The sequence below is a fragment of the Nomascus leucogenys genome, chromosome 12 (genome assembly GCF_006542625.1).
Source record: "Nomascus leucogenys isolate Asia chromosome 12, Asia_NLE_v1, whole genome shotgun sequence".
Classification (NCBI taxonomy): Eukaryota; Metazoa; Chordata; class Mammalia; order Primates; family Hylobatidae; genus Nomascus; species Nomascus leucogenys.
Window position 1 is genome coordinate 34,892,903 of NC_044392.1, and position 26,620 is coordinate 34,919,522.

General features: G+C 42.9%; 1 protein-coding gene across 1 annotated transcript in view; it reads left to right on the forward strand.

Moving 5' to 3' along the window:
* ILDR2 (immunoglobulin like domain containing receptor 2) overlaps positions 1-26,620 on the forward strand; it is a 61,158-nt gene that overhangs the window by 28,936 nt on the left and 5,602 nt on the right. Inside the window, exons 4-9 of the mRNA XM_030824033.1 lie at positions 6,949-7,005; positions 9,845-9,991; positions 11,106-11,282; positions 19,489-19,602; positions 23,772-23,988; positions 25,202-25,874. Coding sequence (XP_030679893.1) covers positions 6,949-7,005; positions 9,845-9,991; positions 11,106-11,282; positions 19,489-19,602; positions 23,772-23,988; positions 25,202-25,874 — 1,385 coding nt within the window. The remainder of the gene's footprint in view (positions 1-6,948; positions 7,006-9,844; positions 9,992-11,105; positions 11,283-19,488; positions 19,603-23,771; positions 23,989-25,201; positions 25,875-26,620) is intronic.

The window sequence follows — 26,620 nt, forward strand, 5'->3', positions numbered from 1 at the left end:
ACACCTGGTTGTATTCCTGGCTTGATCATTAGTGAATTCTGTGACTTGGGGTAAGATTCTTAACCTCTCGGAGCCTCAGATCCCTGAAGCATAGGGTAGAATATGGACTAGATGACCTCTAAGATCCTTTCTAGTTATAAATTCTGATTCTAGGATTCCGTGGGAATAGAAGTCAGCTCCTTAGGCCAAGCTTATAACTACTGCCAAAAACAAAAACAAAAAACAAAAAACAAAAAACCAGCCTCAAAGCATTTATTAAAAGTTAATTGTAGATGGTCCAATACTAGTTATTTTATGGATAGAATTCAGTTTCAGAATTATTCTCTTTTAAGACTATAATTTAAAGTGAACTAAAATGTAAAGGACACAGAAAGAAAAAGTAAACATATGAAATGCTTAAGAACATAGTTTATAAATACATATAAAAGAAAGGGGGGCTATATCCACATTTGTGATAGTCATAAACTATATTTATTAAATGCATGGTTACCATGGGAATATAGAATAAAAACTGGGATGTGTGTGCCCTTGGGAAATTTCCAATCTATTTGGGATTCCAAATAGCCATAGAAACAACTTAACACTTAAAAGCATAGCCATAGAAACATCTTTACACTTAAAAGGGCCAGAGAAAGGCATCTGTTCTCCTCAAAGACATAGGAGTGAAACATTTTGGAGGGTTAGGAGCTGACAGAACAGGGGGTGGATACAGTACATCCCTGAAAATGGATCTAGGGCATCTGAGGAAAGCTTGAAAGTGGGATGAAGCTGAGATGTGCACTAAACATAAGGAAGAAGAGGGGAACCACACGGAACTGGGGAAGAAAGGCATTCCTCACTGTCCTGAACAGAAAGTTCATCTGTATAGCGTATTGGCAAACCCTAGGAGGACTCCAATTTAGTAAGTTTAAAGAAATGGAGATAACTCTGCTGTCAGCAGTGGTGTCATAAAGATAAAGGAAATGTTATACTTCCTTTTCCTAAGTTCCAATGCATTAAACAATGTGTTATCAAGTGATTGAGTAAGCAGGTTCTGAAAACAGGTTTGTCCTAAATCCTAAACTTCTGTACCTTCCATTGTAACGTTGAAGGCTTGGAAATGATTAGAGCTTGGATTTAAGTTTTAAGAGTAGAGACCCAAACAGTCTTTTTGGCTGAAATTTTTATGTGTATTATATCTCTGTAATGACTTCCTCAGAAATACCCTAGGATAACTTCAAAAGTGGCAGTGGCAGAAAACAATTGAAATGGGGAATTTTATAGGTAAGATAGGTAAGTTATTTTATTCACAATGCATATTTCTACCCTGATCATTTAATCCGAAGAGTGTGAATGTGTTTAGCTCTAGAGTTTGTGACAGTATGATATGAAACTGGCACTTGTGTGTGTGCAGGTATAAAGTATTAGTATGCCTGATTCGTTTGGTCTATTCAACTTTTTGGTGTGGGGTAGGGTGGTGCTTCTGTCTCCTTAGATAGCAAGATGGCATTTGGGGATATTCCAATGACTGGAGAATGCTCCTGGCATTCTTCCCTGAGTTCAGAAGTGTTAAACATTCTGCAGTATATAGAATAATGCTGCATGAATAAATGAATAGTTCTTTCATATTTTCATTAAAAGCCTACTTCCACCTGAGGTTGATAAAGTCACTATAATGAGCAGCAAATCAGAAATCCAGCAGCAAATCAGAAGTCCCTGCATACTGAACAAGGGGATTTGCTATTGGAAACACTTCAAGTTCCTGATGGGTGGGTGAGGTGCCTCCTCACGCTGGGCTTCTGGAGATGCCAAGCGTAGAGCATAGTCCCTGCTCTGGAGGGGTTTCCATCTTGCTAGTGGAGGCACTCATAAAAGTAAAGGCACATTGCAGCCACGAGATAACTGCTTTAGTGAAGGCATGTGCAGTGGTCCTAGGGAGCATGGAGGAGGAAGAACCTTCTTAGTGCAGCATTCTTACAGGGCTGTGTCAGAACATATCTCAGTCTTGTGGACTCTGTGGTAAGGAATTGAACAAAGCAGTTCAAATGCTTATCTGAGCAAGGAAAGTAAATCAAGTTTGCTTTGAGGGGGCTAACCGACCAAGAAAAGGGTATAAAAAAAAAACTTGGGGAAATGCCACTAGGACATAATTTGTTGTGAAATGTGCAAAGATAATGTTCTGAGTAGAAGTGGGAAACCAGGCAAGGAGTAGGTCTCTAGGGAAAGGCCCCATGACCGGGCAGAACCTGATGTCAAAAATGCAAAGAGGGCTGATGAAAACTAATTTGGTGGGAAGATTTAATAGGTCTTGTGGCACAGAAGCAGATAACTAAAGCTGAGTTCTGTGTGGGCTAGACTGTGAGCCTCTCAAGTGTCCCAAGGGAACACATCTTGTCCCCTGTGTCTCCACCTAGCTAAATATAAATTTATTTGTTGAATGAATGAATGATGAATGAATAAATGAGAGACATTCCAACAGTGAGCTGGTTTGCAGGAATGTGTACAAAGAGTTCAGTTGAGGATAACTTCAAGTGGCAGTGGGAGAAAACAACTGAAATGGGGAATTTTATAGGTAAGATAGGTAAGTTATTTTATTCACAATGCATATTTCTACCCTGATCACTTCATCCGAAGTGTGTGAATGTGTTTAGCTCTAGAGTTTGTGACAGTATGATATGAAACTGGCACTTGTGTGTGTGCATGTACAAAGTATTAGTATGCCTGATTCGTTTGGTCTATTCATGTGGAAATTTCTTAAAAGTAATGGGTTCTGCAAGATTTGGGGGAAACTGTTTGAGTGCTTACATAAAAACTGTATTTTCCACTGATAGTTTGAGCTGTGGTTTGAAAAGAGTAAATGTGGCCTTCTATTTGCAGGGCTTGCTTTCCATCCTTTCCTCAGGCATTAAAGTGACTCGTAATTGCCACTCTTAAACTGAATCCTGGAAGAATGACAGCGATTTACAAGTTTGGTAAAGTGCTGCTGAAATCTGGAATGTATTTACTGCAATTGTTTAGACTCTCTAAGATCAGGCCTTCATTGGATATGATAGAAGAAAAGATAATGCATTTCTAACTAGCAATAACATTCTTAGGAATTGTTAGGGAAGAAGCTGGAAATGGAATATTTTCAGAAATATAAGATTCCAGCATAAATCCACTTTTTAAAATGCCTTTAGCTCCAATAAAATGTAAGTAATGCTGTAAAAGCTATAGAGCTTTGCACCGTCTCTGCTGTTGACATGATATATTGGGATTGTCTGCTCTCCCAAAACGCCTACTGTATTTTGAATTCTGAAGATATTTAATTTCACCCACTTTACTGCACATATCACCTACACTACCCTGCGGCTAACACTACACAGGTGCATTATGGGAAACACTCACCTTCTGAAGCATCAGCTATTGACTGTTGCTTCAGGGAGCATGAGAAGCTTGATGTATGTCTTCCTGTTGGAGTGACAAGCTTTGTGAATCACCTGTCCATATGTCTGATACACCCTTTCCTTATTTTAATTTTTTCCATTACAAAAGTAAAAAAGTCTAAAGTAAAAAAATGCAGGTTCCTTCATTGTTCTTCCATGCTGCTCATTCTAGCTCCCTAGAAAAAAGAAGGGCTAGCAATTTGGTGCATAATGCTGTTGTTACCAATTTTAATTTGAACATAGGTGACTAGATCTTGTATTTACTATCATTCTGTGTGTGGAAGTAATGTTAGAACACCATCAAGGTAACCTAAACAGCCTATGGGGAAATGCAGCTTTGTGTTTTACCATCCCATAAATTTATGTGTGTGTGTATACCCTTCAGAGGTTGCAAACTCATGATTTCTGGGCTCTATGCAGCCTGCAGACATATTGTGTATGGCTCACCCAGTGTTTTAAAAATAATGAATTGGTTGCCAACATTTGAAAATCAAGTTATTTCACATAAAATCTGGGGCCTGGAAAATACTGAAAAATAGGATGATCTGAAACCCTGAAGACACATTTCTATGGGGCCACAAGTGGCTGGAGGTGACTAGTGGCGGCCTCCTAATGACATATCTAGCTACTCCCTGTTATATCTGGCCAGCTGCACTCATTTGCATTACCTGCTGGTGCCCATAGACATTTGAGTTTTTAACTCCAATCACTGAGTATCAGATTTGGGAACTAAAAGTGATATAAATAGAGTGACCATATAATTAATTGTCCAAACTAGAATACTTTGAGAGTAAAAAGGGGTGCCATTAAAAATTACACCTGGACCATAGACATAATCCACAACTGTCCTAGACAAACCAAGATAGATGGTCTTTCTGTTTGTAAACTACTCCATTCAACCCCTTCATTTTACTAATGAAAAAACTGAGACCCTGACAGGGAAAGTAATTTGCCTGTAGTAATCACCAAGTGAAGTAATGATAAAGTTGCCTTAAGTATTCTGACTCCCAGTTCACTGCTTTTTCCAATATAACATGCTCTATATAATATGTATAAGCACCACATCCTTCTTGAATGTATGGACTCTTTTTTCTTTTTTTGTATAACAAGGATGGCCTTTACTTTAGTTTCCAGTACCTTGTCCCTCATTTCCATCTCAGACCTTGTCAGAATGGTACTGGATTCTTATAGTTAATTAATTATCACAGTCAGTTTGCTATGGGAGCCCACAAATTGGTAGCTTATAACATCAATGACATTTCTATCATGAATTTAAGTAATGATTTGGACCATAGCATATCCAGAGATGTTTAAAACATTGGTAGTCTTGAGAAGTGGAGAGTAAACACTAGCAAAGTTTCTGATTTTACAAGATACACCAAGATATATATTTACAAGTGCTAATTATGCAGATTGAAAAAAAACACAATAAAAATCCACCATCAAGTACATATCTGATAACTGGATTGCTAAAAAAACAGTATGTATTGACTTCTTGATCATTGATTATTGCCTGGTCTTCAAGAAATCTCCAGGAGCCCAAATTCCCAAATCTTTGACTAGGTGTTTATTACCTCATTGAGTTTCCAAGAGATATTTTTATAGAGAACACTCAGAGGAGACCAATGCATGCTGTCTCTTAATCCCTTTCTCAAACTTTGGCCCCAAATCGTTACTAGTTTCCTACCCTAGGGAACTGCATAAGCCTTAGGGGCACCTCTTAGTCTTTTATGAAGGCTTAGGTCAAAGACTAGCCTAAGAAGACACCTTTTTCCAATGTCCCACTTGACTCCTACTTGTCCTTCCAAGAGACCTTGCAAGCAGCAGAGCAATCTTACCATGTCAGCTGCATGAGATGGGGGACAGAAAGAAGGAAGCTGTATTTGCCAAGGCCAAAAGCAGAGTTGGCCTAAGTCAGCCATCCCATACTTCCTTACCTTGGAATATACTCTGGTCTTAGCTTTTTAAACATGGGACCATCACCCACATAGACTAGGACTCATGTTACCACACTGGCCTTGTAGAGTTGAGGAGAGCCAAGAAAAAGTGAGCAAAGACCCCTCTACCCTGCTCACTAAATCTTGCCCCAGCTCCAGCATACTCCCCTAGTGTCCTGAAGGAGCCCCTTTTTCTTTGACCTTTGTCAGAGCTTCTTTTCTGTGGGTGACTTGATAGAGGAAGGGACAAGTGACCAACCATGACCTTAGATTTAAAATATGAACCACACACATGAGTAACCTTTTCTCTAATGCACCTCAACAAACTTTAACATGAAGGAATTATTTTCTAAATGAGCCATATCTATATGCATGAAACAGATCGCCAGAGCTGTGCTGTCCAATAGCAACATGTGTCTACTAAGTCCTTGAAATGACAATATTTTAGTGATAGTCACATAAGCTAAAAATAGTATCACATTAATTTCCTTTGTTTCTTTTTACTTTTTATAGTACTTCCTAGAAAAGCTAAAATTATCCACATTGCTTGCACTATATTTCTGTTGGATGGTGCTGTTCTAGAGGTATATGTCAGGTACCTAAATGAAGTAGAATTCAGTTGCATGTTTAGGTGCTACAGTGACTTTTTACCATCATCACAAGTCTGAAAGGAGGGAAATTTGCTAGTTGTTTATAGTACTACTAGTTTATTAGCAAGGCTTCAGTGTGGTAGAGATATAATGTCAGGGGCAGAAGTTCATAACAGGACTTCACCTTGATATGAGAACATGATGAAAGCATTCATCATGTCTTTCTGTAAATCAGGCTAGTTTTAAAATGGACTAATCTGCTCCCTTACGTCTTCCAGCCTCTTGTTTCCTGCACAGCTCTTTGCTTCCCAGAGCCCTTGAGGGGCACCTGTTCTGACTCCAGCTTTTAAGTTTCTCTGCCATATTATGCAGAAGGTACTTGGGTCCATATAATGCCAGCTGTGGGTGCCATATGGAAAAGCCATACCATCTACATATGTACAGTGTATTTCAGAAGCCAGAAGGAGTGTAGAGGAATGTGTAACTGATCTAGTTTTATCTTTCCCTTGCCTTTGAAAATTTTAATCATTGAAATATCTTTAGGCCGCAAATAGAATCATGTAGTGAGATAATTCTGAGTTAAAACCAAATATGTACTTTTGTTTTTATATGGACATAGGACTGTGTATGGATGTATGAAAATGTAGATTGAACATTTGGATACAGACGGGCTTGACTTTCCAATGAAGTGTATGGAGATGGATGTATAAATGAATGGAGATAGTGTATGTCAGTCTGCTGAAGCAGAGATTTCCTCCTCCTATAAATAGTTGGAGAGAAAGTTCTGTTTCTGCTTCCGCTTAGTTTAGGTGCAGAGTTCACTTAGATGACTGCCAAAGATTGACAGAGAAAGTCATTCTCTTGTCTCACCCTAGCTTTGGTGATGTGCTTCTCATACCACAAAGAGCATGCACTAATGGCCCCACATATGGATGGTACCAACTGGAGCCAGGCTTTAGGCTATGTTTTCCTTTGGAATAACCACTTTCCTTCTTCTTTTCCTTCTACTTCTTCTAGGCAGGACAGGGCTGCTTGCTGATCTCTTGCCCAGTTTTGCTGTGGAGATTATGCCAGGTATTCGGTCATTTAATTCTTTATTTGCTTGATTTGCTGTTATTCCATCTGTCTTGCTTCTGAATTAGTCGCTAATTGCTTCTTTACTTTATTGCCACATTTGTCTATATGTCTCTGATCTTTTCCGGGATTAACTAAACCCATTGGAAGGGCTTTTAAATTGCATTCCTTCTGTTACTAGGCCTTAAAAGAATAATGATAATTATAAATAAGCTGAGATGGCAACCCAGTCCTTCTGTCAGGCATGCAGGCTCTTTGGCAATCTCCATGCCCATTTCAGTATTTCAGCTGTACCCATATACCTAAAAGTATTTTTAATAGAATCAGTATTTGTCTGCCTTCCTTATTTCCTAAGTTTACCGATTCATTATTGTACAACTGTGTTACTCTGAATTGCCTTTTATAACATCATCAAACTTATTTCCTATATGTTTACCGATTCATTATTGTACAACTGTGTTACTCTGAACTGCCTTTTATAACATCATCAAACTTTTTTTTTCAAACCTTAGGAAAGCTACGTACCCCTCCTCTCTTGAAAAATACACATTTGCAGACCTACATTACTTTGTACATAATTTCAGGGACTTATTAGTCCCTTCGAGTCCCTACGGGTCCACGGACCATATGTGAAGGACATCTGGGACAAATATGCATTTCTGTCTTTTTATGTACCTTCAGTTGAATCCACCAGCCTAGACAAACCAACATCAGTTTGGTCCGCAGTTGAGGGAGGCACAGAGAGAAGCAAGAATGAACTGTGGGGAAGAACATATCTAAACTCAAACAGTAGGAAAAGGGATGATTTAGTCTTGTCTTGGAGGGTTTCTGCCAAAGTTTTAAGAGCTGCCTAACAGCAACAGAGATACAAAATATCTCCAGGTATTGGTTTTTAGCTTAATTCAAATTTTTAAAAACATCCAGAGTTTTCACCATTGAGCTTCACTAATTATTAATCTATGAATTCTAGTCCCTTTCCATAAGGTGGCCAACCCAAACACAGACATTCTTTTTACTGATGTTGCTCCCAAGGACACAAATGTATGCCTCTTTGTAATCCCCTTATCCAGAATTCCCTCAATTTGTAAGCATTTGTTCATCACAAAAACAATGTTACATTGCAGTGCTTGAAACTAGATGTTACATGTCCCAGTCTCAAGAAAGAGTTACTGTGTTTTTCATATCTGGCCCTGTATGGCTAAATTTCCCTCCCTTTGATTTCAAGAATCCTTTCACAAATAATATTATTTTGTTTCTCACATATAACTTTCCAGTCTTATCCTTGACTGCTTGACCCAAGTTGTAGCCACCACTTCATACGGCTCATCTAAACCTAGAGCTCATATCTACCTCAGGCTACATTACATTATTGTGTTGTTACTAAGGCTTAGGCCAAAGCTTTCTGCTATCGATTGTCCTCGGCATGAATGCTCTCCAGACCACTCCAGCCAGGCACAAGGCCTTCCCATTCCCTCACTGAAGAGAGGTTGACCTGTTTAATTTGAATGTATTTCAGAAAGATTAGTGAGGAGGGACATTCAGGAAACATGTTGTTTGTTTCCTCTCTGAGGAAATTATGATCTAAACAAAGTCATTTTGTTAACCATTATTATACAACCCATTATTTAATAAAAATATCATATTCTTAAGCTCCCAGGAATGTCCATTTAATTGAAGGAATATTTAATAATCAAAATCTAAGAAAAACAATGTGAGCTTGAGGTTCATTGTAAAGGGATTTGGGATAGATGGCTTTTAACCAAAATGAATTGCTTTAGTCGTTTTGGCTTTTAAAGGAAAGCATGGCTCTCCCCAGTCTGTCCAGGCTTCCAGGGAGAGGTTGGGTCCTATAGCCAAGTCTCTAAAGTATGATGCTGAGACAAGTCATCTGAGGGCCACAGTCATTTTTATCTAAGCCACTTGCAATTTGTTTCCTTTCTCTTAATCTTTTGGATGGGCAAATGAAATGGAATTCACATTCAGCTTCTGGCAGAGCTGTGAAAGAGGTGGAGTTAACAAACATACCCAGATATACATGTCAGCCTTGCCATTTATCCAAGCCCAGAGCCACTTGAGCCCTTGGCTAGGTTGGCTGCCTAGCATGGGCAGCTTCAGTGTGACCAAACCAAACTCACTCTCTGTTCATGGGGACAGTGTCTTCTCTATGGAGACCACGTCTCTAGTTTTCTCTAGCCATGGATTGTTGTCCTGGTATAAACAAAAGGTTTGGATCTCAGCACTGGTGCTGAGTACAGGAAAGGTGTTCTAGGGGCAATCAGCAGGAAAAGCAGGTGAATACATTACATAAGGGGCCTGGAACCACCTAACTATAAACTACATCTAGACTCGTAGACATAGAGACCGTTTCCTCAGGACTTAGACTTTTATAGAGAGGATTAACTTGACAAAAAAAAAAAAAAAGTATTCACAGAACCCACCACTTCATAGCCCAGCAGACAAGGTTCTCCCCCCCCCCAAGCCACGATTCTTTCAGCTCTGGTCCCATCCTTATTCTGACACTACGGTCAATAGTGTAAAATAAATCCTTTCCCCAGTATAGGACTCTGAAATCCCCACGTTGTTTTGTGCCGGTTATTACATGTACCCAATATAACATAGATAACCTTCTTTCCCTCTTCTCCATTCCCTGGGACTGAGGGTCTGCACTCCTCACTCTCAGAGTTCCTCTTGAGTGTTGGGGCTCTGTCTCCTGTTAAGAGAAGCTTTCTTCCCTAGGTCCCTCCTCCTCTCCCCCTTTCACCGGGAGATGCCAATCAAAGTGCACCCTGCCCTGGAGGTGGGCTGCCTCGAGTGTGGATTTCTTTGTGTATCCTTCCAGAGTGGGTGTTTGTTGGCCTGGTGCTCCTGGGCGTCTTCCTCTTCTTCGTCCTGGTGGGAATCTGCTGGTGCCAGTGCTGCCCTCACAGCTGCTGCTGCTATGTCCGCTGCCCATGCTGCCCAGATTCCTGCTGCTGCCCTCAAGCCTGTGAGTACAGTGACCGCTGGGGAGACACAGCGATCGAGAGAAATGTCTACCTCTCTACCTGACAGCTGTGTGCACTGGGTTCCTCCTCCACCTCCTGTCCTGCCACCCCCAAGATTGGACATTCCAGACTCTCTTCTCCACTGGGTGCCTCTGGCCTCAGGGATGACCATTCTCATTTGCCTTTTCACCTATATACACCTCTCCACACTTCTTATCCATATCTATCACTCCATGCATTTGGAATTCTCATGGACACTATTGATAAAATGGAAGGGCAGGTTTGGCGTGGTGAGGTTGTGGGGTAAGACTGTTCCCTCTCCCTGGGGCATTCAAACTAGAGGAAACCTTCTCTGGTCATTCCCTTCCCATGCAGAGAACCTCCTTTTTATATAAGAAGAGTGTGCAAACTGTGGCCTTTGGGCACCCACCCAGCCACAGATTTGTTTTATTTACTCCCATGATGACATGGGCCACAATAGGGCCTAGTTCTTATTTGAGGATTCACAATTTTTACCTTACTGGCCAAGCCCATATAGATATTAAGTTTGGTACCCCTCCCATAAACCAAACACATCTTGAAAGAGAGAGGCACACCAGGTATCTTTAGTGTCGTCAGGAATAAAGCAGTTTCTAGAAGACTCAGGTTATTTGCTCTGCTTTTGAAATCACAGAGCAAGGACTATGTGCAAGCCCATTACTTGCTTTCCTTCTCAAGAGAAGGTTCAGGATCCTCCTTGAAGCAGCCCTGTGCAGTCCCTGTGCTAGGCTGCCTCCAGAGGGGCCGAGGCAGCCTCCAGACAGTGTGGGTAAGAGTGGGCTGCTGCCATCACTGGGGATGCTGCTGTGACAGCTCCCAGAACCACTTAATTACTTAGTTGCCGGGTACTAAACATTGTAATTCCTTTTGTCGTTGCCGTTTGGTGGAGCTGGAGAGTCCAAGGGAGTAGGGGAGAGTGATTCTGATGAATCAGTTCAGTTCTAGAAGAACAAATGCTCACACATGCACATACACACATCCAGGAGCTCCCTGAAGTGCATCCTCAGGGATTTTTGGTGTGAGGGTTGTGGAGGGTGGGACGACGTAATCTCTCTTGCTCTTGATCTCCCTCCACAGTGTATGAAGCAGGGAAAGCAGCAAAGGCCGGGTACCCTCCCTCTGTCTCCGGTGTCCCCGGCCCTTACTCCATCCCCTCTGTCCCTTTGGGAGGAGCCCCCTCATCTGGCATGCTGATGGACAAGCCGCATCCACCTCCCTTGGCACCAAGTGACTCCACTGGAGGAAGCCACAGTGGTAAATGTAGTTCCAGACTGCCCTGCCCCATGCTTGTCTCGGGCCCCCACAGTGGTTCCTTGTTGTTAAGAACAGTCAGTTCAGTGATGTGTCTTTGGAAAATAGTTTTCTCCGTTCCAGAAATGGGATCCTTCCAGCTATGTCAGATATCTTTTAGGGTACATGTCATGCTTTCCAAGGGCTGCAGGACATTGCTGACCCCTGCCTCCTCCCTAGACTCCTCAATTACTAGAACTGTAAGAAAAGAGACAAGGTAGCCCTTGAAGGTTCATTATTCAGTTAGCAAATAGTTGTTTCATCCCTACCTACAGGAGTCCACTACTACTGTGAGGGCCTGCAAGAAGTGTAGGACATGGTTTCTCTGACAAGCAGCATGGCCTGGTCAGGGAGAGAATGGACCTTTATTAGGATAATCAGATGCTAAAGAGTATGCTAAAGACAATGAAAGAACTAGACTGGTCACCTAATCTTCAGGGAGGAGGTGAAATTTGAGCTGAGCCTAGAGGAATGAATAGGATATAGGAAAGCACATTCAGGGGCTGCTGAGCACCCCAAGTGGGAAGGTCAGCATGATGAAATCCCAGAGCTGGGAGAACACAGTGTGAGTACGTGACAGTGTCCAATTTGTCAGATTGGCTGGAAGAAGGTAGAAGGATATGATGGAGCCAGATTGGGGAGGGCCTTGAAACCCCTCCAGAAGATCTGGGGCTTGGTGTGAGAGCCACTGTGGGCAGGCTCCTGAGGGCAGAGGTGGCACCATGACAAAGGGAGTGGCAAGTGGGAGACAGTAGAGCCAGAGACCATGAGTTAAGGTGTGGTTGAAGTGGTTGAGATATGTGAGCATCTAAATTATGATGGAGACAATGGGAGTGAAATGTGTGGGTAAAGCTGAGAGACACTTTGAAAGAAATAATGAGATATTGGGGAATGAAAGAAAAGGAGGCTTCAGGATGACCCCAAGTTGTCTAGATCATAGATCATAGACGTAATTGAAATAAGTCGTAAGGAGAGCTGATTTAGCTGAAGGTTAGCCCCATTTGAGGCACTATAAATTTGTGGTTATAGTCAGGGGTAGGTAGGAGGTATAGGTGGAGGGGCAGGGTAGGGTGGAGAGTGAAAGGGCATTAAAATATAGCTCTTCTGGAGGCATTTGAACAGGATTACAGGATAGTGAAGGTTGGAAGTGTATGTGCTATAGATTTAGAAGGTTATTTTTAAATCCCTAGATGTAGATGAGCCGCTGGGGTTGGTAAAACAGACATTTCTTCCCTGGAGGTATCTGGACTGCCTCCAGTGTGAAGTGGGGAAGGGTATCTAGCCCACCTAATGAGCTGCCAGTGCCTGATTGTAGAATGAGTGGCTATCCTCAGTGAGTAATTAGGATTTGTATTTTTCTCTCCCAGGAGCTATTAGTAGAATTCTGACATCTGATACAGAATGAGTCACAGACTGAGAAGTAAAAGTTAATGATCAGTGACACATAGGGAATTAGAGAAATAAAGACGATATAGTCCATTTCCATGAAAGATGAAGTGGGCAAAAGAGACACTAGTGGAACTTATCTCATACTCTTTATTTGTCTTTTTTCTAATCTTTCTTCCCACCAGAATCCTTTCCCCCTTATTTTTTATTTAATGGATTATCTAATAAAACTGTTCTTATTCACAGAATAGCAAATACTTGCTCTCTCTCATTTTCTATCTTTTTCCAGTTTCTCTTTGTTGCAGTTCAACCATTTTGGTCTCATTCTGCCATACTAACCAATTGTAATTAGAAGTGGCATTAAAATAGGAAAATATTTCACATAACAAGAAATGTCAAGGTAAGATAGTTCCAGGGTTGGTTAACAGAACAGTTCAGGTGGCAGCCCTGAAGGACCTAGTTCCTTCTGTCTTTTCTTCTGTTATCCTGAGCACATCCCCTGTCCTCCTCAGCTGGCTTACCTCATGATCTCTTAATGACTGCATAGTTCCAGGTAATTAAGCAAATTCAGAGATTGAAAATGGTATTCTCTTCCTTGTACCACTTTTTTCAAGAGTGAGAAAAACTTCTCCAGCAGACTTTCCCTTTTAGTTTTATCAGCAAGAATTGGGCTCATGCCCATTCACAAACAAAATTGGCTTGAACTACTCAAGACGCACCTCTTAGGCCTAAACAACTATTTACTTTGGAAGTGAACAAAATCATGGTTCTGTTAGCAAGGAAAAAGAGGAAGGGTGGCAATCAGTGTCACCGCAGCTAGTCTGGCCCATGCTGTCATGGTCTGGTTGGTGGAGCCAGGACAGACTTCTTCATGATCCTCACCAGGCATGCTTCTGTACTCATGGTCCCATGGGGAGTGTTAGTAATGGTGTTTGGCTACTCCTCCTTTAGCAAAGGTGGCTTATGCCAGTGTTCCATGTAGATTATTCTTTAAAGAACATTAAAAATGTTAAGAAATGTTAATTTACAAAAATGTCAATTTAGCCTATTTTATATTTATGTACTACTTCAATTTTAGGGTAATTATTTCACAACAGTAATTTTTCAGATTACATATGTACACAATAGTCTTTTGAACACCGTGTGGTTGAAAAGGGCATCTTTGATGAACTATATATAGTATAGCCAGTTGGTTCCTGAATGGAAGAGGTAAGAGGCACTCTAGTTCCTTCTCCTATTCTTCATGGCAGCTACTTGAGTCCTTGTTACCAAGCAAGAAGACTGTCTGCTCCTGTGCTGCTCTGGGTCCATCCCTTTGAGCTTTGTCAAGGCTCTCTCTGTGTTGAATACCCACACTCCGCCCTGTTCCCACCTCACATCTCCATTCTTTTCGTCTTTAGTGACTCCTTCCTGTCAGCATTCAAAATATGCTAAAGTATCTCCCATTAAAATACAAAAATTCACAAAAATCCTGTGGTCCTCAGACGTTGCTTTCCTGTCCCTTTACTCTTCTTCACAGCCAAACTCCTTGAAAGAGTTTTGAATATTAAATGTTTCCTTTCCCTCTGCTCTCACCAACTCCCCGGCTCCCTTCCATCTTGCTATTGCTTTCACCATTCCAGAAACCAGCTCTTGCTAAGATTGTCTGATTGCTAAATTTAATGGATGCTTTTCAATCATTACCTCCCTTGACTTCTCAAAAGCATTTGCCACTCTGAGGCACTCATCTTTCTTTGCCTTTCTCAGCACTGCACTTTGTAATTTTTCTTACCTATCTCCGTGTATGCTGGGTGTTCTTCCATTGTGCATCCTCCAGATGTTCCTGTTTTGTTTGAGGTCCTCTCCCTGGGAAACCTTATTCACTCCTGTGACTTCAGTCATCATCTATATGCTGATGACTTCTGATCATTATCTCCAGCCTCTCTTTTGCTCCTTAATACTGTATATCCAGCTGTCTTCTGGACATCTCCACCTGGGTGTTTTGCAGGCATTTCAACCTCAGCCCCTAGGAAATTGAATTAATCTGCTGCTTCTTCACTTCGAACCAGCTTCTACATATCTTATCTCAGTGGATGGCATTGTTGTCCACCTTTTAGCCCAAACCAGAAGCAGAGACTTCATCCTTATCCCTTCCTTCTCCCGCACTTCCCTCATCCAATTGGTCACCAAGTCCTTTAGATTGTAACTCAAAATAACCTTGAGTTGGTTTCCTTTCCTCCATCTCTACTGAAACTGTCCTAGTCCTTGCTGCCATTACCTCCCACCTTGCTTAACACAATCATCTCCCACCTGGTCCTTCCACATCTACTCTGCTTTGCTCTAATCCATTTTGTTTCCACATCTACCTGTCCTCCACCCATTCTTCATGCAAAAGAATTGAGTAGGCAAGTAGGGTTTTGAAATGTCATTTTCAAAATTAATAAGGATGTGTATCTATATATATGTCTACTGTATGTATACAGAGAATATGCAAATTGTAAGAATCACTTCTCCCACAGCTGAGCTGCTGTCACCTTGGGGGTGGAATCTGGCAGCTGTTCCATCATCCATAAACAGCTTTAGTTAGCTTATTAAGATAGGACAGGAAGAACAAGGCTATATCCATGAGTATCTGCCTCAGAGACTTCTTTTGCAACTTTTACAAGTTGGATTTTGGCTGTAATGGGGAAATTAGCTGAAAACTACTTAAGCCTTAATTGGGTCAAAAGTATCAGCAAAAATCCTTTAACAATAAGAATTTTTAAAATTATAGTTTGGCGTCAAATGTATCAGCAAAAATCCTTTAACAATAAGAATTTTTAAAATTATAGTTTGGCATCAAAGTGAATATCCCAATATCCCCTCTCCAGTAAAATTGAAGTTGGCAAGGCTAATAAATTAGAGGAGGTGAAGTATGAAGAGCCACAGCGACCAAATGACTTGGGCCAGACTGAACTTGAAAACAGATAAATCATCCATCGATCTTAAATTGAACATCACTGGGGAAAAGTCATTTTCCAAATATGCTGAACTTTGGCCAATAGTCTAGGACATTTCTTATTAAAACATCACCATATGTCCCAGAGAGTTCTGTGATCTTCAGACAAATTACAGATAAAAATCAATTTGACACCATGCTATTTGCTTTCAAATCAAGAAACATTTAATGAATGCCAACAAATTTTACCTGCCCTCAAGGAATTTACAGTCTACCAGGTGGTCGCTGGGGCTTGTAAGTGGAAATAAAATGAGTAAGTAATACAAGGCAGTATATTATAAGATTGATCCATAATGCCAGCTCAGAAAGGAAAATCTCATCCTTGGAGAGTAGGGACCAGGAAAGGTTTTCTGGTGTTTCATATGTTCCTCAGAATATATGTGACATAGAGCCAGATTCTACCAGGATCAGAGAATAGTTTAGTGTATTTGAACTTGTAGCTTATCATTTTTAAAAAGTCCAATAGCTTTTAAAAGGAGAATTACCCAGGTTTTTAGCTACTGAAACCAAATGGATGATACTCCTAAAGTCAAAAGATCAATACTTTGCCTCTGTCTTTTTTGACAAATTAGAGGAATTTAGATTTCTGAAGTCATGGGCTGCTGTGACAAAGAAGTCAAGGCTGAAAGTATCCGGTACAGTGGAGTCTCTTTATAATGCCAGCACCGAAGGCAAAACTATCATCTTCATTTGAGGCTATAAATGGTTACTGTAACTTTTCAGGGACATGATAACCTATGCATACACAATCAAATCTGTATCATAATGAGGAGTGTAATTTGTTATAATGACATAGAAAACTATGCTGCAGTCCAAGTGGCAATTAACTGAGGATCCTCCAGCTGCTTCTCAGGGTAGCAACCATCTCTCACCGACCATCTCTCTCTGCCAGGGCACAGCTGGTACATTGTTCCATATAGCAACAACTTTATGGGCCCCCTCCCCCATGACCTCTAGCTCAGTATCACTGAATGTTTACCATAACAGTGCTTCAGAAATTAGAACACTTAGATAAAACCACAGCTCCAGGTAGGGTAGGCCTTTTTCATAATGCCTACAGACATGCTAGTTTTCCTTAAAAAATAATGAATAATAATAATAATCATGATACTTACCTAAACTTTTCTACGATCCAAGCCTTTCCCTTCTTGGTCAAAATTCTCCAATAAACCACCCATATGGCCTCATCTGCTATATGTTGTAGTCTCTTATAATATGGTTTCTATTCCCAGTTTCTCCTCATTCATTCACTCATTCCTTCATTCATTACAAACACACATCTTTCAAATGTCTACAATGTGCCAGGCTCTATGCTAGGTGCTAAGGATACAGAAGTGAACCTAGTCCTTGCTCTCAGGAAGTTTGCAGTCTAGAGGGGAAAACTCTACTGAAAATGCACTTCTCAAAGAAACCATTAACCCCGCCCCGATTCCCAGGCTGACAGCAATGCAACGAACATTTTTTAAGTTCCCCACTATGTGTAAAGCATGGTTTTAGGCACATGGAGATTCAGAACCGTAAGCATTCTTTTCCTTCAAGAATCTTTGGGAAGATTAGACATTTATACAGATAACTTGAAACAAACTAGAATATATTAAGGGCCATAATAAAATTCAAACTGAATGATTTGTAAGTTAGAGGGAGAGACAGAACTTTTCAAGCTATGAGAATCAAAGAAAGCCCTTTGGCTGAGGCAGCATTTGAGCAGCTCCTGATAATGATAGAGAACTCAAAGTGCTCCACTGATTTGGTCTTAGTTGTCCTCTCATCTTTAAGAGATTATTTAAAGGTTGGGAACTATTCATTGCATTTTATAGACATGAAAACTGAGTCATAGATAGGTCACCATTTCTTTGAGGTCCCTCAATAAATAGCACAGCATGCCTGCACGATGCCCAGTTCCCCACTTCCCAGGCCAGAGTCTCATCCATCAGACATAACTGCCTCCAGAACAGACATAGCAGTTCCATGGGAGAATTGCATTTTAATTGAACTGTCTGTACGACTCAGTAAATGCCTCTGTAGAGATGGAAGAATGTTTAGCTTGATAAATAAAATTATTTCTGCTAATCATTGCTTCCACACAAGAGTTATGGATCTAACCTCTGGGAGAAAGTGCCACTAAAAAGTGTGTGCTGAGATTCATTAATTTTTTTTCTAAGTAATTCCACAATTTGAGATGAATGTGGACTGCCCAGTATATTCTCATATAGAAAATCAGTGCACCTGCAAATGGGTGTGTGGGTGACTTCTGTTTTTAGTGCTTGGACTGCAATTAGAGTGCTATGGAATTTTATATTTTAATCTTCCACGTAAATAGCTTGTGTGGGAGGGCTTTGTCCACAGCCAGGGTAACATGGCCAGACACTATACAGCAGGGTTTTCTCTGAATTTACATGCAGTCATATGGTTTCTTTATGGTGTTTGCCCCACTTTGGGAACAGGGAATGTTGGAGTTAGGTCACTAGCTTACATCCCATTGAAAAGTCCTGAATAGCTGGAAGATAGGACCATGCTGTGCAGACCATACAACCCATGGCATAGCTAAAGCAGTTCTTACTCTGGGCTTTCCTTCCTTGTTTTTCTCACCTGTCTCTTCTCACTGCCTCTCTTCTTAGACTCTAGAGAGGCAAGATGCCCAAATATGGTTAAGCTTCCATCAGACTACATGGTTCCAGCCCTGGCACTGCTAAATTTTTCCTGGGCAAGTTATGAAACCCCTCTGACCCAAAATTTCCTCAAACATAAAATATGGCTGATAACAGTACTGTTTTAGGTGATTCTGAGGAACAAATGTCCATGTAAAGTATTCAGCACAGTACCTAGCACATTTTCAGTGCCCAGTAAGTACTGACTAATTACCATTATTTTTCAGTACCCATCCCATCATTCCCTTCTCTCTTTCATTTTTTCCTCTTTCTCTTATCTGTGCATTAGGCCCACTGGTATCTATCACTCTTGGGGCTGGTATTGGGATAGACTGATACTTAAGTGATGTGGGGCTTAAACAGCCTTTGTCTCTGACAATATGAGTGACAGAGATGTAGGAGATGTTGTTCTGTCTCCTACTTTAGTTTTGTTTTTTATTAAGCCCTGAAAATAACAGCTGCTTGTAACCACATCGCAGCAGGTTGAATTAATTGTGTCTAAAACACAGTATTCCTTCTCCTAAAAGGAGAATGCTAAAGAAATAAAATGGAACCATAATTAAAATCCACAGTTTGAATTTTGTTTTGTACTACTATGTATATGGTCTAGAAATTAATATTAGCTGTTATACACAACTCAGTTTAAGGAACTTTTGCACTATCTCCTAGGTAACTCAAAGTTTTCAGGCCAACTTTGTCAAGGTCCTTGATGTTTGAGTATCTGTAAGTTACCTGTGCTCCCACAAAGTGAAGGTGGGATCCTCAGACGCTAGAGTGACGCATGTCCTCAGTCTAGAAATTGGTCTTTTTTTAGTGTGAATACGCTCCTCCAATGGAATGCAAAAGCGTTGAGAAGATGAGCGCTAAGTGGAGCTGTAGGAGGTCAACAGATAGGAAGCAGAGGTTAACAAATGACTAAAAATAGACTGTAATGGAATTTTGTCGTTGACCTTTAGGTCCTCCATTCCAGTGGCGCCATCTGATAAAGGGGATCACAGATATGGTCCCATATGTATAAATATAGATTGTTATTTCTGGGTGATTTCAAAAAGAGTTGTTATAATTGGAAACCCCATTTTCTACTTGGTAAAATAAATGGAGGCCTCCTTCTCCTGATATTTTCCTTTTTCAGCTCACCTTCTTGTGCTTTTCTCAACAGTTCGCAAAGGTTACCGGATCCAGGCTGACAAAGAGAGAGACTCCATGAAGGTCCTGTACTATGTTGAGAAGGAGCTGGCTCAGTTTGATCCAGCCAGAAGGATGAGAGGCAGATGTGAGCATCTGTTAGTTTTCTGTGATCTGTGCATTATGCAGGAGTTAGTATGTAAAGGGGATTTGGGGGTCACCAAACTTGGGCAGCCCTGAGCTGGCAGGCTTAGAATTAGCAGGGGTGCTGGTGACACTACTGAAGAAAGTAGCTCTCAGTACACACAGGGAAAAAAAAGGTCTTCTGGTGTGAAGAGTAGAGCAATTCGGTAGCATCTTGGTTTATGTTGGTTCTCTCCATGGGGCAGTCAGTATTTCTGGGGCTGTGTTATCCGTGCCCCATGGAGAGAACCAACATACTTTCTTTGAATATATTTTAAAGGGAGTAGAAGGGAAAGCATTCCAAATAGTGTTTCCCTTCTACTCCCTTTAAAACATATTCAAAGTAATGTCTTAAGATGTGGAAGCTTAAGTTATCAGTTTTTTCCAACGTGAAGGGCGCTAGCCTTGAACAATACAACCACCAACTCGCTGCATGGAGGCCTCCTGAAAGTGAAAGAACAAGTCTGGCACGTGAATCTGGAAAAAAAGAGGTTGTTGCTCCTCAAAGATGCCAGACAACAGAGATTAAGGGGCAAGCAAAGAGGCTGATCCTCTTGTCAAAAGAACTTTTTGAATACTAAGTCTGAGGTGGCTGGGCCCCAACCCTTAACTCACCCCTAGCCCTTGGATACTTTGCAGCTGACACAGCTGATTCTTGGGGTGGATTCCAACTTATGTATCATGGGAGGTAACACAGGGCAGGTCCCACATGGACACGCTCATTATCAGAGGGTGCTAGTGGGTATGGAAGTGAGGTCATTACGCTGTCTCTTTACCCTCCTCTTCTTGGAACTAACGAGAGACTTGACGGAATTGTTGGGGAAACAGTCCCAGACTAGAGGAGCTTTATTCAGATTAAGGACAACATATTCCACCCAGTTTGCAATTCTAAATTCATCCTGTCTGCGTTGTATCCATTGCTGTATCCTCCCACCACACCGACTATAAAAAGACCATTTCCAGATTGGAATGTCAGGAATGCAGATGTCACTGCACTTGACAAGCTAGTTGTAACAATGTTGTCATGGATCCCTGTAAGGGGCCAGAGACAGAGTGAGTCAGGGACCACACAGGAGACTGTGCAGGAAATTTGCGAATTTCACAGCTCAGAGAAAAAGTTAACAGCTAAGGTTAAAACTAAAAGAAGAATTCTGATTTAGGTGATGTCTTCTGTCTCTCTACTTGATTAAAATGGTCTCTAGGGGCTTAATGGTCATAAGGTAATGGACTCTTAGAGTCAAAGGGGGTCTTAGAGATGGCCTAGGTCAACCTTTGTAGTGTGCAGGTGAGGAAACAGAAGCCTAGGGATGCAGTGACACAATTAGGACCAGATTCCAGCTCTTCTGATTCCTAGTCCTGTGCTCTTTCCAGAAGAAACTCTTGGGCAAACTGTGGATGGCTCCATGGCTCCATTCTGTTCAGAGACCACAGCCTTCTAGCTAATAGGACTTTAGAATGCCAGAGCTGGAAGGGACTCTGAGGTTGTTGAATCCGTCCCCTTCACTAAGGTAGAGAGGGAAAGTAACAAGCGCCAGTACTCAGTGCCAGTGCCAGAACTGGAACCCTGATCTCCTGGAACCTGCAAGTTAATATTATAATAACTGCATAGAGATAAAGTAGGAATACTGTTTACTTTGAGAAGTCCTATTCCTGAAGAACATAGTAAACCATGGGTTGGATGATGGAACTGGGCAATCTTGAAATCTCATTATAAAATGGATCTCATGGTTTCAGGTTGGGGCAGGAGAGTAACAGATTCTGTAAGAATTGAGTTTGAGGTCCAGGCTCATGAATTTGCTAGGCAGTATGGTCCTCATTTGCTTTGCCCTTCTAAATGGTGGGGGTCGTTTAGGGGATGTTTTTAGTCTGGGAAGTTCTAGTATAGGGCTCAGCAAACTATATCTCCTGGGCCAAATATATTTCACTTCCTTTTTTTTTTTTTTTTTTTTTTTGAGACAAGGTCTTGCTCTGTCACCCAGGCTGGAGTGCAGTGGTATAAACACAGCTCACCGCAGCCTTCCTGGGCTCAAGGGATCCTTCCACCTGAGCCTCCCCAGTAGCTGGGACCACAGGCATGTGCCACCATGCACAACTAATTTTTTTATTTTTTATAAAGATGAAGATCTTGCCATGTTGCCCAGGCTGGTCTCAAACTCCTGGGCTCAAGCAGTCCTCCCTCACTGGTCTCACGAAGTGCTGGGATTATGGGCATGAGCCACCATGCCCAGCCCCACTTCCTATTTTTATAAATAAAGGTTTATTGGAACACAGCCATGCCAATTCACTTATGTTGCATCTATGACTGCTTTCATGCTGCAGTGGCAGAATTCAATAGTTGTGCAAATATGGCTTGCAAAACCTAAAATATTTACTCTCTGGCCCTTTACAAAACGAAGTTTGCTTACCCCTATCCTAGAGTTACATTATGGATGTCTGTAAGATGGGGGCAGGTCGATGTTTGTGTTCAACTTGGCAGAAATTTTAGCACAATATACAACTTAGACAATCCATCACTGTGAATAGTGAAACATAGATCGTCCTCATTATCTAGATAAATAAAAAAAGTCAAGTATTCCCTGAAGTTCAAGGAAAGTTCTGAGCCAACAATGCTATTTTTCAGTAGGCTCATTTGGTGCATTTTAAAGGCCTCTTCTGTGTGATCCCTGGGATATTGGAATTCATGGGGATCATGAGAAAGGGAAAGTCCTAGATTTTATTAATCAATAGTATCTGAGTTATTTTCCTTAAAATAGGCATAGTCCCTTCTTTTTAGATGGAAGAAAAGGTTAAAAATTAAATTATAATTAAAAATCAACTGATTGCATGATAAAATTGAATGGCATTCATGGTAAACGCTGTGTCCCTGGTGAAACAGAACTAGGAGGCTGTGTTGGGAGACCCTCCCTCATCTTTGTGCAAAAATCCCCTGTTCCTCCAAGGACTCTTGGGGATAGCGAGGGGGGAAAATAGAGGGAATCTGAGACACATATTTCCACATCTTATCTTGGCCCACCTCTCACTCAACAGCTAGGCCTGAAATTTGGTAAATGTTGTTTTTGATAATATTTTGAAGTTCTAATTAAAGGACTTTGGAAAACCAATGGATTCTGTTACATTGCAAATAGATTCACTAGATTTATTTTTTAAGTAGAATGAAATTCAATACATTTCAAAGTTTTATAAGTAAATAGTTGAGTTTTTGTTTATTTTTTCCTTTCCAGACTGTGATTCTGGTCCTTGTTCACAAGTGCTTTTGCAAAAAGCTACTTAGGCCACTTTAGGAAATTAGAAAGCTGTGACTAGATACCCCCTTTTGTATTTTTGGGCTGGGGCCAGAGTATAAGTAGAGGCCCACCGGTATAAGTACAGCACATCCTCCTTTTCTTCCCATACTTCCAAAATGCTGGCCTAGCCACTCATGGACACATACCCCTGGAAAACTTTTTTGGGATGGAGAAGAGGTCTGTCCAAGTGCTGGAAGTGAAGTAGGCTTGGTGCTACTTGAGCAGGATCTTCCAGGTTCCTAGATGAGCATGGGCTAAGGCAGGGGGTTTATGGATACTAGGTACAGGTTTCCCCTTGACTATTCAACTATTCTGTGGACTTCCTGCTCTGTGGGGAGGGGCACAGCCAAAGGAGGCCAGAATGCGGTGCCTCTACAGCATATGGCGGTACTGGCTCTGAAGGTCCATCTTAGGACTGGGCCAGCAGTAAGGAAGATGCTGCGATCTCTGGCTTCTGTCTCTCTTTTTCTGTTTTTGGCTTAACATGTCTAGGATCAACAAGCTCATCACAGAATTATAAAGGAAGAAGAAAACATTTGAACAAGGATGATGATGTACTAGGAGGAGGCCAGCAATAGAGATCCTGAGTTCTGGAAAGCCTGCCTTAGGTGCAACAATAACAAACTTGTTCTCCTATTCCAAGAACAGAGCATGTAGGAACCTCCCTCTCTGTAAGCAAGTAGGCTTCAAACTGGAGCCAATTCCTGCTGAGCTAAGGATACAAACACCACTTAGGAATGAGGCAGGAGTTTCCTGGAGCCTAGGGTCTCAGCCCTTAACAGGATTCTCTTCCTGTCTAAAACAGAGTAACACATAGAAAGCTCTATCATGCCTGATTTTGTCCCTGCAGATAACAACACCATCTCAGAACTCAGCTCCCTACATGAGGAGGACAGCAATTTCCGCCAGTCTTTCCATCAGATGAGAAGCAAGCAGTTCCCTGTGTCTGGGGACTTGGAGAGCAATCCTGACTATTGGTCAGGTGTCATGGGAGGCAGCAGTGGGGCAAGCCGCGGGCCCTCAGCCATGGAGTATAACAAAGAGGATCGAGAGAGCTTCAGGCACAGGTGATGGCTGTGAGGGGCAGGTCTGGTCGGTGTGAGGGGGCAGGAGCTGGAAGGCAGGGTAGATTGGAGGCAAGGAAGATGCCATCCAGTAGCATCTCTGTCTCCCATTCCAGTTTATCCTAACACATCCCTCTTTCTACAGGATATTGAACATCTCACATTTGTCAAGACAGGGAACACTTGTGACAACATGTGTAGAAGTAATTATTCAAGACCTTTGAAATGGGTCCCCTAGACCCTTTAATGAACATTAATATATCTCTGCCCTTCTCATATATTTTATCCTATAACCTCTAAAAAATCCCACCCATCAGCTCCATCTTTTTTTTTTTTTTCGGTAAAGATAGGGTTTTGCCATGTTGACCAGACTGGTCTTGAACTCCTGAGCTCAAGCGATCCACCCACCTTGGCCTCCCAAAGTGCTGAGATTACAGGCATGAGCCATCATGCCTGGCCATCTCCCTCATTTTTTGATCATTTAGTATATGAAAGGTAAAATGCCAAACACTTCTCCTACATTTAATTCTCATAACTCTAAAGGGCAGCTACTATTAATGTCCCTATTTTAAGCTGGGAAAATGGAAACTTCTAGGTGCTAAGGCACTTACCCAGGTGATGTGGCCTCCCACAACAATCGTGGGAGGCTAAGATTTGCTATTCCCCCTAAATAGCACCTTCACCACTCATCTGTCCTTTACCTTAAAAGACAGTCGACATTGCCTTTCCCTTACAAATTGCAAGCGTCCTTCTCCCCTCCTGCCCCAGTAGGTAACTTGGCCCTTGGCTCTGAGGGAAGAAAAAGCCTCTCTGTGTGTCACCACACGTTACAGGGACTCCTGGGACCATAACTGTGTGTACTGACACCTGCGCTGGCTTTGAGGGTGGAGACGTGTGGCTGTCAACCAGACGTCACAACATAATGACCAGAAGGCAGCCCCACGGTGTGTCAGTATTCCATAGGATACAGAATATGTTCTATCCACACAACCCCATTTTGATGCGTGGCACACGAGTGGGATAGACTCGGTTGCCCCTACTTGACGTTCTAGGGTGTGAGAGGAGCCTGGAATGCTTCATCCAGCCTGGAGCGGAGCTGAGGCTCAGGCCGAGGTCTCCTGAGCGCGGCCCCAGGAAACGATGGGTGCTCTTGGGAGGTCTACCTCGAGTTTGAGGGAGGGACCGGCCGTCTGACCCCCTCCTCCTCTGCCCGCAGCCAGCCGCGCTCCAAGTCCGAGATGCTGTCGCGGAAGAACTTCGCCACGGGGGTGCCGGCCGTTTCCATGGACGAGCTGGCGGCCTTCGCTGACTCCTATGGCCAGCGGCCCCGCCGGGCCGACGGCAACAGCCACGAGGCGCGGGGCGGGAGCCGCTTCGAGCGCTCGGAGTCGCGGGCGCACAGCGGCTTCTACCAGGACGACTCCCTGGAGGAGTACTACGGCCAGCGCAGCCGCAGCCGCGAGCCCCTGACCGATGCCGACCGCGGCTGGGCCTTCAGCCCCGCGCGCCGCAGACCCGCCGAGGACGCGCACCTGCCGCGGCTGGTGAGCCGCACGCCAGGCACCGCGCCCAAATACGACCACTCGTACTTGGGCAGCGCGCGGGAGCGCCAGGCGAGGCCCGAGGGCGCCAGCCGCGGTGGCAGCCTGGAGACGCCGTCCAAGCGGAGCGCGCAGCTGGGCCCGCGCAGCGCCTCCTACTACGCGTGGTCGCCGCCCGGCACCTACAAGGCCGGCTCGTCGCAGGACGACCAGGAGGACGTGTCCGACGACGCGCTGCCGCCCTACAGCGAGCTGGAGCTGACCCGCGGCCCGTCCTACCGCGGCCGCGACCTGCCCTACCACAGCAACTCGGAAAAGAAGAGGAAAAAGGAGCCCGCCAAGAAAACTGTGAGACTGCGTCTGCCTCCCCTCCTCCGAGGGGACTGAGCGGGAGCCGCCAGGCAGGGCGGGCAGTGTCACTGTCTGGCGGCCGGGGAGGTGGCGAGGCGGGAGGGTCCTGCCCGAAGAGGCCGCAGGGGCCTGCCTGGGCAAGTTCGTCCGCGAATGCTAGGCTGGGGGCTTTTTCAGACTGACTCTGTCCAGGGCCACGTGAAGGAAGGAAGCAAGGGCTGGGAGAGTTGAAAAACAGGCAGAAAGTTGAAGGCGTGTAGATGGTTTTACAGGGAGCATTAGGTATTTAACCAACTCAGAAGCGTTTAGCATCAGGGATTCTAGGAGCCGTCACCACCACTGGCCTTTAGTGGGCTTCTGAGATCTGTGTGCAGAATCTTCAATGCATCCTTCTATGTACATTCCTCCCCAGCCCTGCTTGGGGCGAGGGTTTGTAACTTGCATCCGATTTCTAAGAATCCACATCCCAGAGAAGGCTAAGAGCCACTGCTGTTTGCAAAGGACAACTCATGTCTGTCCTCTTTTGACGTTTTATTGAGTGTAAACTGTATTGTGCCTGTATATGCGAAGGAAATCCTTCGGTCCCTACCCAGTTCATTGTCTCTTTTGTAAGGGGTCCTATATAGACTTCATTATTTTCAAAATGCCAGGAGCTGCCTACTCCGTCCCACAGCCCCAAAATGGAAGCCCTGGACCTCAGAGAAACGTTGGGGGACAGTCACAAATGTCCGCTGTGGGGTACC